Source organism: Lagenorhynchus albirostris, chromosome 11 (genome assembly GCF_949774975.1).
Source record: "Lagenorhynchus albirostris chromosome 11, mLagAlb1.1, whole genome shotgun sequence".
Taxonomy (NCBI): Eukaryota; Metazoa; Chordata; class Mammalia; order Artiodactyla; family Delphinidae; genus Lagenorhynchus; species Lagenorhynchus albirostris.
The window spans coordinates 4,106,692-4,124,737 of NC_083105.1; the positions used below are offsets into that span (position 1 = coordinate 4,106,692).

General features: G+C 52.3%; 1 protein-coding gene across 1 annotated transcript in view; it reads right to left on the reverse strand.

Annotated features, from left to right (window-relative positions):
- LOC132529861 (uncharacterized) overlaps positions 1-4,055 on the reverse strand; it is a 39,868-nt gene extending 35,813 nt beyond the window's left edge. The window contains exon 1 of the mRNA XM_060166913.1: positions 3,413-4,055. Within this exon, the coding sequence (XP_060022896.1) occupies positions 3,413-3,607 (195 nt within the window). The 5' untranslated portion in view covers positions 3,608-4,055. The remainder of the gene's footprint in view (positions 1-3,412) is intronic.
- Positions 4,056-18,046: the final 13,991 nt, after the last annotated feature.

Genomic DNA, 18,046 nt, shown 5'->3' on the forward strand with positions numbered 1-18,046 from the left:
TGAGAAAGGGCAATCTTGCTGGGTCTTCCTGGATGATCAGCTGAGAGAGAAAATTCTCCCAAAGCAAGCGTTTTTGGTAAACGTTCGCTTGTGTGGGGCCAAAGAACAATTAGCTCGTCAGAGTGGTGAAACCCTCCCATCCAACTGCTACCTGCATTGCCCGCAAGGAGGCTGGCGGCTGGGGTGGGCCACTCTGGACCCCTGAGTCACGGTGTCTTGCCCTTGTCTCGCCCTGGGGCCAGCGCCCAGGTGGGCTCCTCGGGTGCCATCATTGGGGAGGTCTCGACTTCCTAGGTGCCGAGGAAGGGGCACCTCCTCCGTAAGCACGTCCCTAAGCCAAGTCCCTGGGGTAAGGGAAGCCCTGGCTTTGCAAGTTCCTGACACTCTATGTTGAAAAGATCAAGGTTCACTTTCGCTACCACCTGGGGGGTGGGGGGATGGGGATGGTAAACTCTCAGGTGTCCTTTCTAATGAAACCAAAACTAGGTTCCCTGCTTCTTAGAAACTCAAAAATATAATAATAACCAGCAATAAAAGTGGCGATCACTATTTACAATGAAAACAATTACAACAGCCATTTACGGCGTCCCTGCCGCGTGCCAGGAACCGTGGTCTGTGGAAATAATGTTGTCTGAACCTTCCGAATCACCCTCTGAGGTTGGGATTCTTATTTTTGCTCTAGAGCTTGGGGTGCAGTCCCGGGAGGTGATGCCACTTGTCCAGGGTCTCATGGTGAGCCCGGGGTGGGGGCCGGATGGGAGCTGCCTGGACGTGAGCTAGGACAGCCCCCCTTCACGGGATTTCCGCAAGGGCATTCTCTGTTCTCCCCAGACGTGCAGATACACCCTCCCAGCCCGACAACAGCCAGGTGTGATGCTTTTAAGATGTTTTCCTGCCCGGCCTCTGGGGCCTCCTTCCCTTCCCGAGCACCATCCCTCGCTTAAGGCACATGTCGGTTTCCCCGGACACCAAGGAGCACCCACCCAGGCAGGGTGACCGTCAGGGTGGGCAAAGCCCTCTGGCCCCTCCCTGGGCCCCACCTTCTGCCTTCCGGTCAGGCCTCGTCCACGCCGGGGTGAGAATGGGAGCAAGTGAGACCCGTGCACGGCGTCATCCACGGTGGCCACAGGGACCCGAAAGCAGCCCCGCCGCAAAGCTCCCTGCTGTTTCCGTGGAGCCAAGCAAGATGTTGTCTGCACCTGTTCAGGCGGCGTGTGAGACCTGGGCAGCCAGCTTCACCCACACCCTGGAGACGCCCAGGCCAGAATCGGGGGCCTCAAGTGGCCAGAGGCGGGGCACGGCAAGGCCCCAGTGCAGGCCAGGGGCCACGCCGGGCCCGGCCCTGGTTGAAAACAAAAGCAAGAACACGAAGGCCGTCCTCCCGTCAGCCCGCCCCGGTCCACAAGACCCTGTCCCCTGCTTAGCACATTCTTTCCCTTAAATCCAGAGTGATAAAAACCAGACAGGCGCCAGTTTCATTTTCCGAACCTCGTCTTGTGTCCTCGTCCTCAAAAATACATTTTTATCCGGGTGAGACATCCCTACGTAGTAAGAAGCCCCTGGCGGGACCCGGGTCTCCACTGGGAGTCTCCAATGGAACTGGGCTGGCTCTAAGGACAGGACGACGGCAGGACAGGATGGCTTGGTGCCGAGGCAGGGCCTCCGTCTGCGGGGCAGGCCCCGATGTTGGCAGTGGACTCTCAGCCCCATCACATTCCCTTTGCCCGGGGCACACACGGGGCAGGCGATGGACCTCTGGAGCTGTGACGAACAGCAACCCCCCACTGAGTGGCCCTCGGATGCTCAGGCCTTGCCCAGCTCCCAGCGTATGGCCCGCAGGCCCGCGGAGAGGGAGCAACGCATGCCCCTTGTTTCGGGGTCTGTTTTAATCCTGGGGGATTCCCGACAGTCTGAGCAGAACGCCACACCATCCCTGCCCATCGTGTGCTCCGTTACGGGTCATCTGTGGACCTGGGAAAACGTCTCCCGCATTTTACAGGCAAGGCCCCGACAGAAGCTGGGCTTTCTGTAATTACTAACCCGTCACCGCCAATGCCACGGCAAGCAGCAGCTCGCGGCCGAACTGGCATGCCTTCCGCAGCTGCGCCCCGGTTTCTGAGATCGCTCCCCAATGTCCCACCCCCGGGTTTCATGTCTGCTAACTGCCTCTGATAAAGTCATAAATACAAATGTAAAACAGGGGGCCGAGGGAGCAGAGGATGGCCTAGCAAAAAAAGATGGCGAGGATAGCTCTACAGTACGAAGCAAACTTTCAGCCTCGGCGCCAGGTGGGCAAGACCTTACTGAAGTGGTCTCCTTGTCCCTCTGGGTTCTCCCCTCAGATCTGGAAACCAGGCAGCCCGGGGAGAGGGAGGCATGAGGCAGGCCTGGGCTACTCAGGCCTCTGTCCACGTTCCCGGAAACACAGCCTCCGAGTGCCAGCTCACAGTCCGGGGTGTTATGGAAACAGCCCCCCCATTATTTTGTGGTCAAGGCACCCAGCAAGGTTGTCCAAACCACATCAATAAGATGGGGGAGAGCAGAGGGGAAATCACACCTGCGATATGATCATAGCAAAAACCGGGTTAATCCCCCCCAGTTACAGGTTTCATTTTAACAGGATAGGTACACGCAAGTACAAACAAGCATTTGAAAATCCCAAATAGCTAGAACCGACAAACTAAAATAAAATGAACATAGTGCTGGCCTGCAGAGGCTGCCTTGGCCTCTGAAGCCCAACTCTGAAGAAATTAATCTCAGTGTTACCTTAAAACCCTGTAATTACGGCCAATGTGCATTCCTCCACCCCCTTTCTTGCTCCCCACAAATTCCCCAGGGCTGCCGGCTGGGCCCGTATGTGACCCACCTATAAAGGGGGATTTATTATGAAAAGTTATGAGTTGTTTTTCGTTTTATGCCACCATAAACAGCAGCTTCCACGCACAGGGCTTTCACTCCACCGGCCCGATCGGCCAGTGCTTGACCGAGGGCCGCCCTAAACCAGCTCTTCATAAATGCCTGACCAGCAGAAAAAAATAAGCAGCACTGCTGGACTGTAGCTTCCAATTAACCTTTCCGAACACATCTAATCTAAAAACAGATGTGTTCTCGTTTCCTTCTATTCTACGTAAGATGCCTGCTAACGGTATTTTATGTGTTCAACAAAATTCTCTCTGGCAAATGGCCGGCACACACCTGAGATCGGAAGCTGTATTTCACAAATTCCAAGTTCCAGAATTTTAATGACGGCCATGGAGTTCTTGCAAGCTGGTGCGGCTTCAGGTTCAAGAACGACCTCCTTCCCGGGTCCCCTGGTCTGTGGAAGGCCTGCCCTACAGAAGGGCTCTTCTTAGAAATCCCTTCATTAATATTTAAATATTCACTAAGTAGCGAAAGTGAGAAATGCACTTACCGGCCTCAAGAATCGAGAGTGAACCCAATCGAGACAGGGGCGCTCTGCCCTTGCCGGAGGGACGCGCCCGGACGCAGCCGGCGCTGCGCTATCGTGCCCACGGCTGCACAGGCCCTCGGCCATCGGTCTGAGTCGTGGGTTCCAAGTGATTCTCTCCTTCACGCGGCGAAAGGGCAGAGAGCAAAGCGGTGCCATGTCCCACAACTCGTGGCAGGGGCGCGACAGCTCCGGGACGGCGCGGGCGAAGCGCACGGCCAGGCCCCACTCCCCTGGTCCCGCGCCGCGCCTCGGACCGCGCTGCTCCACTTCTCCTGGCTCCGGCTTCCCTGTGTTGAACGACCGGACCTCCCCGCAAAGTGGCCCGCAGGACACGATCTCCACGTCCGCGACCTGCGCCGCGAGGGACCTTTGTCCCGGACGAAAACGAAAGCGCGCGGGGCCGGGGACGCCCACGCCCTGCAGCGGAGGTCCGCGCCGGCGCGCCCCGCGACTTTCTCCAAGTTCACGTGCATCCCGGGGCTGGCGGCCGGGCTCCGCGGGCCCGAACTTCCAGCGCCGGGCCGTCGGGCGCACTGCGGGGTGCGGACGGTCACCGGACGGCCGGGCGGCGCGGGCCCGGGGCACGATGAAAGCCGCCGGGCCGGCGGACCGGCGGGCGAGCGCGGGGACAACGCGGGCCCGGCCTCCGCGCGGCCGCTCGTCTAGTGCGGCCGGGGCGCCGAATGCGGCGGCGGCGGCTGGGCACAGACGCGCCGCGCGCCCGGTGCATGCTAATGGCCGGCGGCCGCGCCATGAATTATTCAGCAGCGGCGCGGAGAGGGCGAGCGCGGCGCGGAGGGCGGCCCGGCCCGTGTGTCCCCCGCCGCTGCGAAGCCGCCGCGGCGACTTCCCAAACTTTCCCGGGTCGGCACCAAGGATGCGGCCCCCGCGGCGCCTCCGTCCCCGCCCGAGCGCGCCGGCCGCGCTTCCCCCGTTGCCGCCTATTTTATGTCTTTTGTCTCGGAGTTGGCACCTGTCCCAGAGAGCGCGTTTCCCTGCCCACCCCTTCGCCGCCGGATCAGGGCGGGGGAGGGGGTACGGGGGACCTGGAGAGGAGGGGACGGGGAAGCAAGGCGCCTACGGCCCCGCAGCCCGAGGAGACCGCCCGGGGGCAGCGGCCGTGACGCGCTCCCGGGCGCCCCTGTTCCGCGGGGAGGTCAGGGCTTCGGCTGTGCCCGGAATACCAACAAGGCCGCCCGGGGCCCCCGGCCGTGCCCGCTGCGGGTGAGGACCGGGCGCGGCCCCTCCCCGCCGCCCCCACCAACCCACCCTCCGCCGCGCACCCTCCTCCCGGGGCCGGCGCGCGCGGGCGGGGCGGGCGGCGCGAGCAGCGGATTCGCCACCCGGGCCCCGCGCCTGGGCCCGCAGCCCCGCGTGCGCGCCCCCGCGGGCACGCCGCCCCGGGGGCTCCCCGCCCGCGCGGTCCCGGCCGCCTGCCGCCGCGGGGTAGGGGGCACCGTGCCGCGGGCACTCATCAGCCTTCTGCTTCGCGCCCGGCGGCCCGCACGCCCCGGCCGCGGCCCACCCCCGCCGCCCTGGCACCGAGGCGGCTGCCGGAGCGCGCTCGGCGGCTGCGCTCCGAGGCGCCGGCTGCCATGATTGCGGGCAGCGGGGCGCGCGCGCGCACGCTCGGGCCCGGCTTGGGGACCCGGGGCGAACCCACGCTCCCTGGCCTGAACGCAGCCCCGTGCGAGCCGCGGAGTGCGGCCAGGTCTCCGGGCTCATCCCAGCGAGGCTAGTGTTCGCCGTGGAGTTCTAGAGGAGGCTCCGGGTCAGGGGTTGGGGTCGACGGTGGCAGCGGGCTTCCCCCGGGGCAGGGCGCGCACCAGGAGGACCCCGCGGCGGCTCGTCCCAACACCGCCCGCCCGGCTGCGGGAGGGCCGCGGTGCCCAGTGGTGTGGGAGGTGGGGTTCAGAGGATCCTGTGAAGTGGAGGGGAGCAGCGCACTGTGCCCAGAGATGGGGGGGCGCAAGGTGTCTGGTGGAGGGGGGCCCTCACGGTGCCCGGGGAGGCATGGGATGGGCGGGGGCACCGTGCCCGGAGCCGCTGCCCGGCTCCAACCTCGCTCTCTTCCTTCCCCGCAGAAACAACTTCCTGCTCCCCCGGCCCAGGGCGCAGGAGCTGCGGGGAGAAGTTCTAGGCCGCAGCTTTGCTATCTTGGAGCCGGACGACGACACTGCTGCACACGGGCCGCGCGGTTCCTTCCCGCGCCCTCTCCCGCGGTCGCGACCAGCCGGGCTCCAGGGCCCGGACGCTGGTTAGAGTGACAAGAAGGCCGCAGCTGCTTTTTCTGCCTGCTCCGCAGGAGCGCCTGAGTGGTTTCTGGCGCTTGGGGACGCCGACACAGGGTCGCTGTGCTCGGACCCCATCCCCCTGCCTGGGCATGCCCTCTCTCGGAGCCAGATGGACCTGGTTGTCCCCGGATGCCCGCGACAGGGGCCCGAGAGAAAGAAGGCCTCCTGGGCCCCATCCCAGTGTCTCTCTGTGCCTGTCTCCCCGCCCCCCCCCAGCCGGCCTTGGCATTCTAACCAGTGTCCCTTGACGTCACATCTCGCCATTTCTGTCAACCAATTGAAACTTGCCCGTTGTCATAAAAATATATATACTTTTTATGCCATTGGTAAATTCAAAAGTTCCTCGTGTGCCCTGCTTCCCAGGAAACTTCATTCCACCTTGGATTGGATGGCCCAGGCAGGGGCACTGGCCATGGGGTGAGGCTGGGCTGGGGCAGCTGGAGCAGCTCGGCCAGGGCCTCTGTTGCCCACTGACCCACCCTGGAGGCTCCCTAGACCCCCATGACCTTGGCCTTGAATTGTGCTAGACACACACACACACATCACTGCCACCACCGTATGACATACGATTTGGGGAGGGGGGGTAAAAACAGGATCCATTAAGAAACCTTCCAAAATTACTTCCCTACGTGTTAGAATCTTACTGTGGCCTCTTCTTGCTAGGGATAGCTCCCCCCCACCCGCCCCCATGAGAAAATTCAGTTTTAGAAAGTGGAGTAGAAATGTTTTCTGGTTAATCTTTTCACCGAAATCCTGACCAACTTTCACTTTCCACGGCTGCTGACACCAAGCCGAGAGAGCCCAAGCAGGGGTGATTTCTCAAGGGGGTGGGTTTCACTCTTTCCCTGAGGAAGGTCCAGGGTGGCCCTCCCAGCTTCCAGGACTATGGGGTCCAGCTTGGGAAGTCCAGGAATTCTGTACTCCTCCTTCCTCCGAAAAGGACTCCGAAAAGGACAGCCTGAGACTCAGGAATGCCGGACCCACGTTCTAGCAATACGGCAGAGAAAAACAATCTCTCTTGTCCTTTATAATTTCCTTCACTATTACAGTTCCCAGCCCTGACTAGGACGTGTGGAGTAAGAGGACACATTCCCACGAGATGATTATGTGCAGGGCAGTCCCCCAAAGCCACACAGATCCTGCTATCACACACCCCCCCTCCGCTCCGGCCACGCCAAGGAAGAACCCAACCGCTAACTGCCATTATAAATTCCCCCTTTCCCCATCTTTACTGTATGGTTCAACTACTTTATAAAAAACATATTAAAGACATTTTGTGGTTTAGCAACGCTGGGGACTCTAAAACAACAGAAATGCTTCGCAGACTGGGTTGAAGGCAGAGATCTAAACGCTGTAAGTATCAGGCCCCTTTGATACCAAATCTTGTTTTTCCAAAATAATGAGCAAGCCTGGTAACAACCAAACGGGGATTTTGAAAATAAATATCTGGTTACTATTCTCATGTAAAACCACTCCCAAGTGCAAACTCTAGAACTGCTTCATACCTCTGAGATATGTTCACACACACACACACAAATACTACAACCAATACACCCCACAACCACACTGTAATCTATTTATAATAACTTTCCTAAACACTATAAATATTATAACTAATGTGATATATGTTGTGTGATTAAATGGGTGGATTAAAACACTGAATTAAAAAAGCCACAAAGAAAAAGAGATTATCTTCCATTATGCCACTTACAACTTTTGTTCCATTGGCACAAATACAAACTTGGCAACTGTATCATTACTGAAGGCAGTGACTAAATACCAGGATATTAGCTTTGTAATTTTCACCTGAAATCATTGTATAATCATAGCGGCTTGCTAACCTTTTTATTCGCTGATTTTTTTTTTCTGGCTTTCACACACAGTAATAAGTTAATTTAATGCCTCTTTCCTCCTCCCAGTTTTTATTTGGTAAAACAAGAAATTGGGTGAGTCAGAATAATATTCGAGAACGCACACTCTTTTTTATCCTCTCTCTACTTGGCAAGGATTTACATATAATTTGGTTGCAGACTCAAAAATCAAACCCTGCTTTATGCAAAGAAAATAATAGCGCTCAGGTAATTCTATTGGGTATTTTTCAGGTTTCAGGTTTTGAAAGTCTCTTTCCAACTCGCTATCACATTATATTATTCAAAGTAAACAATATTAAAAAGCGTGCTCACATTAGCAAAACGGAAGCCTGGGAATTGACTTTGTTGAGGAAGACGCTGATGGACAGTTTTCCTAGAGGAAGAACTTGGTCTCTGCCTGTGGGCCGCACTATGCCCGTGGTCAGATATTTGAAAAATAAGTCCTAGGGAGGCTCTCGCTATACCAGGATGTTTATAGTATCAGCCTTATACAGTTATTTTTTCCTGATTTCTCCCAAGATTTGCCTAATGGGAATGCGGCCGGCCACTTCCTGCTATGCCCCGGCTCAGCCTTCGGCCGAAGCCCAGCCTCACAAGGATGGGGCACTTGAGAGTGTAGTTTCCCTTTTCTTAACCTAGCGACGTTTTAATAGTTTAAAATTTTCTTCGGTATCCAAGATATTACAAGGACTTAGTAAACAGATGCATTTAATCTAATTAAAGCAAGCAGGATGAGTGCGAGTGAAAACTTACACTTTCACTGGGGTTTTGGACATTCGACTTGCCCACCCAAGACTCTCATGCTTTTGAAACTAGCCCGGTAAACCGGAGATGGCCAGTTTGTGGCGGCTCGTGGGTAAGATACCACTTCTTCAGTCATCCCAGACAATGTGTCCTTTGGAGCAGCCTCTAAGGAGCTCTGGGTACCGTGTGGAAAGGCAGAACAGGCTTATGATTTTTTTGTTTCTTTTTGCCTTTGTCTCCAAGTAGTTTGTAGGTTTGGGATTCCATTTTGATACCTCTGTTTCGTAATAACTTGTACTCCTACTTTATGAAGGCTTCATTTTTACTCTCAATTGTTTACCCAAAAACCTATCAATTAGTATCAGTTTACCTTGGGTAAGCATTTTCTTTTTCTTATGGAGAGAGTTGAGGAGAGCGGACAGAAGCCTTCAGAGCAGTTAAACAGTTTATAGGGTCTCAGGCTGGTTAAGGAAAAGCGAGCAAGCACCCGCAGAAAGGATTCTTTCCTTCCACACATAATGAAGCGCTTTTCAAAATCTTTTGCTTTAGTTTACTCAGTTTTTGAGTTAACTAGCAACAGAAATGAAACTCTGGCCATGGGACAAGCATATGTGAGGAACAGAGCACAGGGCAGGATACTGCATTACTAGCCAAGCCTCCCCCTGCAAAAAAAAGAAAAAAGCATGCTGGGAGAGCATTTCTATATCTTCTTTCTTTTAAAAAAATATGTAAATATATATATTGTGTATATATATATAATATATATATACACACAAAGAACAGACTTGTGCCCGCAGCTGACAGCGATCCGTTGCATGCCGGGTGGAGCTCCACACCCATGCAATCACCTGTCTGGTTAGAAACCTTCTGTGAGCAACTGTTTTATCATATTTAACACATTTTGGAAGTCCACACGTTCACTTTCCATGATGTTACCTGTGCACATGTATCAAAAAAAAAGTCTATCAGCCCTGAGAGCATTCTTTAAGGAGTTAATTAATATTTTTCAATTAATAGGGGAGCTTTAAACAACCAGAAGTCTAAATTAATGTTTGATCATGTATATAAATATGTGACTATACTGTATATCATACATACATGTTAGTATGAAAAATTTTCCCTTACAGATGAGGAATGACAATGAATATTTTTCATTCCAAACTAGTAACAACACAAATCAGAAAATATGAATTAAAGATGAACGGCCAATATCCCTGGTTATATATGCATATATCAAATGCCAAAGCTACATTCTTGGCTTCATATAAGGAATGAGAAAAAGCACAGGACAAACTAAATTTTTAAAAAATCAATACTACCTTTCAAAAAGATGTGGGTGCTGAATTTATTTATTCAGGTTGCTCAGTTCTGCAATTTCTAAAATGGAATCGTCATAAATTGGGAAATTAACACTTCTCTGAAGAATCTATTGTATGGCTCATAGCAATTTTTTTTTAGCAGTTAAAGATATATTAGAATTTGGACTTTAACAGCTTCTGGTAGAAGGAGGTACCAGTTTCCACAAGAATTAAAAGACATCAGAAAATCTGAAGAGTTTCACTCCCTCAATTTTCAAGGAATGCCTTCCTTTCATAGTTGAAAAGCCTCTGATTTTTTTGTGAAGAATTTTTTTGTATCTTATCAATCCTTTATAGGGGCCTGAAATAGTCATTATTCTTTTTGAATTATATCTAAGCAGAATTTAGCTATTAAGAATTTAAAGCAATTTTAAACTTTAAAAACTGTTACATGTTTATTTTTTAGAAATTTAAATAACGCCGAAATGCTAATGTAAGTCAGTTGAAATTTTTTCTTCTCCACAGATGAAATGGGAATTTTAGTATCATTTCTCAGCCCTCAATCAGCTAGGTAAATTATAAGCCCTCCAGAATAAAGAAAAAACAGAAAGGAAATAAACCCTGATTTAGAACTCATATGGTTCAGTGCTAAATTGTAAGGGACAGCAGGAACTTTTTTAAAAAACCAAAATTTCACAGATGACTTCTTTAAAATGATTGCAACAAAACCTAAACTGCCTGCCAAATGAACCCATATAGAATGAGGGACTTCTGGGGGGGGGTGGGAGTGTCAATTACAAATTGTTTGAAATTTGACCACAGTGGTCTTATTTATTGAGATACTCCCATTTTATTTTTTTAAAATCTAACATGATTTCACACAAGTAAGTACTTTGCTTTATGCATAATGACACTTTCATTTTCCTGACTGCGTGTAAATATCATAGCTTTTAGAGTCAGTTAACAGAAAGACAAGGTTAAAGCTGGATTTTTCATATATGCCCTTTCTACAGAAAGTGAAAAAATGTCTCACCTAAATTTATCACTGCAAGACAAGATAATTTTTAATGGCTGCAAAAAAAAATGCTAATAAAGAAAGCCAGTGCTTTTGTTCTGTTTTGTTTCTTGCTATTTATAGAGCAACTTTTGGTGTAATTCCTAATTTTAAAGGAACTTGAAGTTCATTTTTTTTTTAACCAAAAGAAAGTGGTCATGTAAACAATCAGACAATAGGCGACATTAATCTTGAAAGTAAGAGTCTATATAATTTTTACATGATGAACGCACATTTTTTAGATGTATTCGAAAATAATGAGAGACGTGGACAGGCATTGTCACTCCTGTGCTTGGCTTTCAACGATGCTCAGTAACAAGGATTTTTAATTCTCCTCAAGGATTTGTGCTTTTGCTAATATCTTAGCCATTGACCAGTTTTTCAGCTCTATATTCTAAACAGGCTACAAGCTCCTGCTTCCAAAGTCCTTCCCAGTCTCAGTGTCTGAGAGAAGACAGGGGATGCGGGCGCCACCAGCTCCTTCTTCCCTCACTCACAACTTCTCTGATATTGGCAGGCTCTCACACACAGAACGCCGGAAACTTCGAGGAGGACCCCGAGGCTCACTGGGAAACTTCTTGTGCTTGGGAAAAAACTTCTCAACTCACACCTGGATCTACAGATTCGGAAAAATTAACCAGCTGTAGCCAAAAACCAAAACACTCAACCACCCGAACACAGCCTACAAGAAACACAGAGTTCTTTGACGTGACAAGAAGACTTATAAATAAAATAGCTCTAAGGCAGACAGGCTGAATGAGCCTTTCAAGACAGCCTGTTGGTGCCTCAAACTTGAATATCAGAACATTAAAATGCTGGCAACATGAGGATAATATCCTAGGATTTGTGTGTATGTGTGTGTGCGTGCACTCCCATGTATGTTTGTGTGTCTGCATGTATGTGTGTGTATAGAAACACAAGTTTTACTGCCCTTATGGTTTGGGGCCGACTTGAGGTCCTGGGGGTGAGCCCCGAGCCCAGAAGGGCAGGCCCGACCTGTATTCTTTTGGGGTCACTCCCTTTTTCATGACACATGTGCAAACACCAAAAGTCAGTGAAAACATAACCTGCTGTAGATAACAAGGACCTACCTCAGACATAGAAAAGCTTTCCCTGCAATAAAAAAATTAAAAAAAAAATTGTGTTTTGTGAATGGCAAACCAAGCTGACCTCATTCGGCATCGTTAGGACCGAAGTGGCAAGGCCAGCTTTGGTGAGTGAGGCTAGGGCCCAGGGGCTGGGGAGGGGGTTGCTTTCGACCCTGCAGCTCTGGAAGCTGGGTGAGCCTGATCCCTCAGGAGAGGAGGTCAAATTTTGTGGACCGGGCTGGGGTTTGGGCTCCGCAGATCCCCTACCCAAGCCAGGCTGGGCAAGGTGGCAGACAGAGCCTTGGACCCTGGGATACACATTCCAGGCTCTGGGCGTACATGCCAGGAGGAGGAGGGTCTCCAAAGCATCAAATCCAGGTCCCCCAAATTGGTAGCCATCTTGTTATCACGATCAAGGGCTTGAGGGCACGAGAATGCTGTCTCTTGTCCAAATTCTCACCATGCTCAGCCCGCACCCTGCTTGTACCTTTGCAGGAGGTTTCGATACCAAGAATTTAGTCAGTGCCAGGTGCCACTGAACATTTTCAGAAGGCAACGACTCCGTGAAGGTTTTCCCTAAGGGAACAAGGATGGCATCTCATGTGGGTGGAGAACAAGCATTTTGTCATCTATGCGGCGTGTTCTGAGCCCCATCTCATGTGATCCTCGCAACCCGAGTGGAAGACAGAACCAGAACTGTCAGACCTCCTTCAAGACCAGAGAAACTGAGGCCCAGGTGGCTGCAACAGTGACTTGGGCACAATATTGCAGAGGCCTGGGATCCCCGAACCCCTGCACACACACACACCACTTTATTATTTTTGCTTTTTTTTTTTTTTTACGGAAAACATCACCACCCACCCCTTTGCACTCATGCACACATAGGCTTATTTAAAGGTAAGAACAGTTCCCAAGAAAAACAGCCCTCCATTGAAATCTGGGTCCCAGAACCGCCTTGAGCCGGCCAGCTTTGGCGATCCCCTACTCCCGCAGCCAGCTCTGGCCATCTGAGGCGTCCACCCTTCCCTGCCAGGTGCATCCTGGTCACCCCCTCAAAGCTGTGCTGGACGAATCAACCTCCGGTGTGAAATCACAGACTTGAGCTCCCCGCGCTGGGCCTGCCAGAGTCTCGCAACAAAGCCGCCTCGCCAGAGCTGAGGGGTCACGATGCCCTCTGTCCACCGCCCTTTCTGTTGGGGTCCCAACACCCTGCAACAAGGGGCTCGCCAGCCAAGCAGCCACGGAAGCGCCGAGGTCCCACCTGAGTCTTCCCCGACTTTCAGCCCTCTGCGAACCTGCCAGGCCCCTGCCCATGGTCTCAATATAAAAGGCCAAACAGGTGACAAGGAAGACCTGGGATAACCTCAGTCTCGAGTCAGCAAGGATCCCTAATGACCGGCTCCCTGGGGAGAGGCTCACAGTAGCAGTTCTCTCCTGGAGGGGCGGTCAAGGTCCTGGACCTGGAAATCAGCATTCTGCAGGGGCAAATGCAGTCTGATCAGATAGCTATTGATCCTCAGAAACGAGAAAGGGCAGGTGATGCTGCAGCAGTGGGGGGAGGGGACGTGACAATGAGAAAGGGATAAGGAAAGAGGGAAACCGGTTATCTAGGAAATGGTCTTAGCGAAGGTGATGCTAGCAGGGCCCGTCTCCCCAGGGTTTCCCTTTCCAGCAGAGATCTGCACCACCCCGAGAAATTCCCAAAGCACCTGCCTCCCCCCGGCTCACGGTACACACCCCGGCTCATCCTCAGGGCAGCAAGGCACGACCCTAAACTCCAGAACACCGCCTTCTGTTAGAGCCAAATTCCACATCAGAATATTCCACCGCCCCACAAACAACAAGCTCCGAAACAAACCTAACGTTTTAAAAAGTCTCCCTGGCAAAGCCAGGTGAACAAAAACCATGAAATAAATGAGGCACGGGCCAGAGGGCCTGCCTGGCTTGGCCAAGAACTTGAAGCCACCCTGTTCATTTTCAAAGGCAAAGTCTTTCAAGACTCCTTTCTCTTGCTTCCTTTTTGCACCTAATTATAAGAACACGGTGCTTTAAAAAAACAAACAAACAAACAAAAAACCAGACAAAAAACTTAAAAAAAAAAAAAGAAGTTACGAGGAGCTAAGTCTCAAAAGCTGCTTGGGATAAAAATTATAACCTTGTCCAACATTTGAGGAAAAAACAAAGAACGCAGAGGACGATGATCAAGGCTGAGTTTAGTGTCAACGGCCTTCATCACGTCGGGCCTGACGGGTCTCACCCGGAACTGCCCCCAGACTCTGGAAAGGTAGTGATTTGGGGGAAAAAGAAGGGCTGGGAGGGGTCGGAGGCAAAATCCCAGTGCAGAAGGGTTTGAAGGTTCCTGCTTCCCTCTCAGGGGACTCTGCTTTCCTGCAGCACCTTTGCTTTCCGATCTGCAGGATTCCCACAGAGCACAGAAAGGAAATCAAGGCACAGCGGACCTCTCCTCTGCACCTCCGCCGGCGGCTCGCGGTCCCTAAGGGCCCTGCAGAGAGGCGCCTCCAGCCGGGCTCCCGGCCTGGGACGCGGGCAGCAGTGTCGTCGCGGTCCCCCCTTCCCCCGGGTGACAGGCGCCCACGCAGCCGCGGTGGCCGCCTGGGGTCCGTCCTCGGACCAGCGCATCTGCGACCGGGCCGGGCGGCGGGGCCGAGGCTAGTCTGGTCCAGGCGGGTCCGGGGACTCGACTTGGGTCCGCACCGGCTCTGGAGGCCGGGCGGTCTCGCGCGCCTCCTCCAGGCAGCCCCTCCGGCTCCCAGCGGGGGTGAGGCCGAGGCAGGGCCAGGGCCCGGCCGGGCCGGGTGGCATCAGGTCTGGAGCCTGGGGTCCACAACGGGTGGGGAGCGGAGCCTGTGGCTGGGTCCACGTGGCCGGGGGTCCTGGAGTCTGAGCCTGATTCGGGGGCCGGGGCCGAGTCTGCAGCCAGGCAAGGATCGGGGTCCAAGCAGGGGTCCCGGTCCGGGGTCCGAGTCCGAGCCGGGGTCCGGATCCGCGCTGGGGTCGTAGGGTCCGCGGTGGGAGTCCCTGTCAGACTCCGGGTCCGAGGCTGGGCCGGGGTCCGCGGCGGCGGCGGCGGCACGCGCCCCAATTAGCCGCGGGCGGGCGGCGGGGCGGCCCCATTGAGGGCGAACAAAGGGCGCGACCCCGGGGTCAGGGAGTCGCGGGCCGGCGGCCGCCGCTTGGTGGGCCCGCCCTGTTTACTCTGCCCAAGCAAAGCGCACAATATAGTGACTAAAGCGGATTAGAGGGTCGCGCCCCGGAGGCCGCGGGACCTCCCAGCCGGGCGCCTCCCCGCCGGCCCGGCCTGCCGCGTGCGGACCCTTCCCCCGGGTCCCTGCCGGCCCGGCCGCCCCCGCCCGCGGAGACAGCGGGGGAAACTGAGGCTGTGGGTCAGCCGCGCGCGCGCGCGCGGGCGGCGGGCGGAGGGGGTCCCCGCGTCCCGGCTCACCTGCGCCACGTGGCGTCCCGAGCGGGGGTCACTCTGGGAGACCCCCCACGGGGCCTTTTAAACCAACCCCGGAGAGTGAGTCATTTCCCCAATCCCCGCATTTTAAAGATTCTACCCTTTCCAGCACTGCCGGTCCTGGGGATTCATTTTACAGGAACGCAAATGACACTTGCTTGAAGGCTGATATTTGAGATGGAAACATGGACAGGATTTTCCAGGTCACAAAATCCTGTAGCATTACGGTTAAAAAAGAAAATTCCCGCCTCTTGTCTTGTCCCAAGAGATGCACCTCCTGGCTGTGAGTCAGCAGGTGACTTAAGAATGCAGAATAATATATATTTCTAAAATAATCTTTGAGATATAGAAATCCTGGGAAGTATAAGCTGGAAAAAAAATTATGTTTTATTTCTTTCTTTTAAAAGAAGGCACATGAGAGTATAAATAAGCCACTAAGATTTCCACCCCAAGACCACAGCGTATCATCTGGCAGGCTGAATGCAAGATCTATGTTCTCCAGATACGAACTTGCAGGATCTTTTAAATTGCCCTTAAAAACCAAGCAGTAGAAGCAGAAAGCACAAACTCAAACTCAAGCAGAGTCTAACCATGGTGGGGGGAGTTGTGGGGGGGGTCATTGGACCAAATAGCCAAGAAGAACAAGAATGCCTGTTTCTCCCCTTCTCGATGCTATTGTTTAGGGAACAAAAATACTTCTCCTTAAGTTCAAACAAAATCCTAGCTGACATTTTTATGCCCTAGTTGTGCAAGTATATATGTTTGGCTAGGGTACCCATGTAGTGTTTGATTAATAAGCTATCAATGTACGAATCTTTTATAAGAGAACGAATAGTATTTACTGACTATACATATTTGTTGGTCTAACGAATATTTCTGCTACATGCCATCTATCCACAACTATTAAAGGGAAATATGCCATTTGTCTATATTTCTACTCACAAGACTTTAAAAATGATTTTTTCCTGCTTATAAAATACCATATGTTTAGAGAAGCACCATAATCTAAAGCACAAGTAATTTAAAATTAAAATAAGAAAATAGATATTTAAAAGCGAGATCATTTAAGTAGTAAGTATCAAGTATAAATAATTCAAGTCTAAAACACACAGAAAAAGGAAAATTCACCTATATGCCATCACCCAGAAAAAAATATTCGATTGCATCTCCTTCCCCACAGTGACCATATGCATACAATTATGTAATTTACATACATATTTACTGTTTGTGAAATATCGTATCCCATACGTCCCCATGCTGTTACAAACTCTGTCAACAGCATTTTAACAGTGACATAATATTCCATTATATTGTCGCGTGATAATTCACCCCAGCATTCCCTGTTATTATTACAAATTTCAGCTCTTGCTAATATTTCTGTACTGTAACTAACACTACGACCAGTGACCTTGCCTGTGAAGTCTGTCTGCAGTGTGGGTTGTTAATAAATCTCTAATGATCAATCGTTAATCTGGTGTTGAAGCCACTGCGTTATCTAAGGGGGTTAAGGCAGAGCCTGTAGACTCCATTTATGGTGGCAGAAACGAACTTAGAAAGTCTAGAATTCACTTCAGATCACGGTTACTCCAGAAACTAATAAGGAAATCAGTTTGCTTCCCCCTCCAGAGGCCTGGTAAATGTGGAACTTTTGCCTGATGGATTTGTGGGACCAGCCGAGGCACATGCCTGATTGCAACACACAGCATTTGGGAATTGTGCCCTTGCACGAAAGTGCTGGCCTCTTTCTGCCTACCAAGTCACTTGGCACTAACCCTCAAGGGCTTGGTGGGTTTAAGTCAGGACCAGAGAGCTGAACACCTTGGAAACATCTCGACAGGTCTGACGAAACTTTGCTCGTCTAAGGAGTGCTTTGGCCCAAGGGGCTTTCTGTGCCGAGAATTCAAACCTTAGGCCTGCTTTTCACCACCTCTCTCCTGCCGCAGGGTCCCTGCTCTCCTGCCCCCTCCCGGCCCCGTCCTGCATGGAGAAGGCCTAGCCGTGCTCTTCGCCATCTCCATGGCTTGGGCACCGTGAGAGGCCGTGTTTCCTGCCACTTGTCCCTCGTCCCAGATGCCCTGAGTCAGCCTGGGCTCTGCCCTGGGGCCGCGCTGACGGTTTGTCTGGCCTTCCCCTGACATGGCTCCCAGAAGGGCAGGGGAAGGAGGCCAGGGACAATGGAGCCCAAGACGTTCTCCCCGAACGCCAGGGCCTGTGCTGGGCCTGCTCGAAGGAGGCAGCCTGGGGGCCAGAGGGGAGGCGCTGCCACTGCAGAAAAGAAGCACAAAGAGGACAGGTGGCCCCAGCGAAAAAGTGCCAAAAAGTGCCGCGGAGTCATCCGAAAGTAGATGCTACGAGGCAGAGAAGAAAGCCTCGAAGGAAATTTGTGGACGTGTGACCGGCAAACATTCCCTTGAGTGGGAATAAGGCCGAGCAATTTTTCCCTTACATGCATTTTTCTGCATCGTCCAAATTTTCTACAATGAACATATATTGCTTGCATAATCAGAAAGGGACCATATTCATGATACAACCATATTTATTACAAGTCAAAGAGAATTCATTTTAAGCATAAGATAAACGATTACTACTACTTATGAGTTAAACCTAAACAATAATAACCATATATTATGGCCAGGAAAGTTCGGTAGCTCACGTGTCTCTAGCACTTTACCCTTTGGAGAAACACTTTCAAATAGAAAATGAAACCGGGCAGCTTTGCTATGCAAATATTGGCGACTGTGGTGATATTCCTGCAATAACCCTTGACA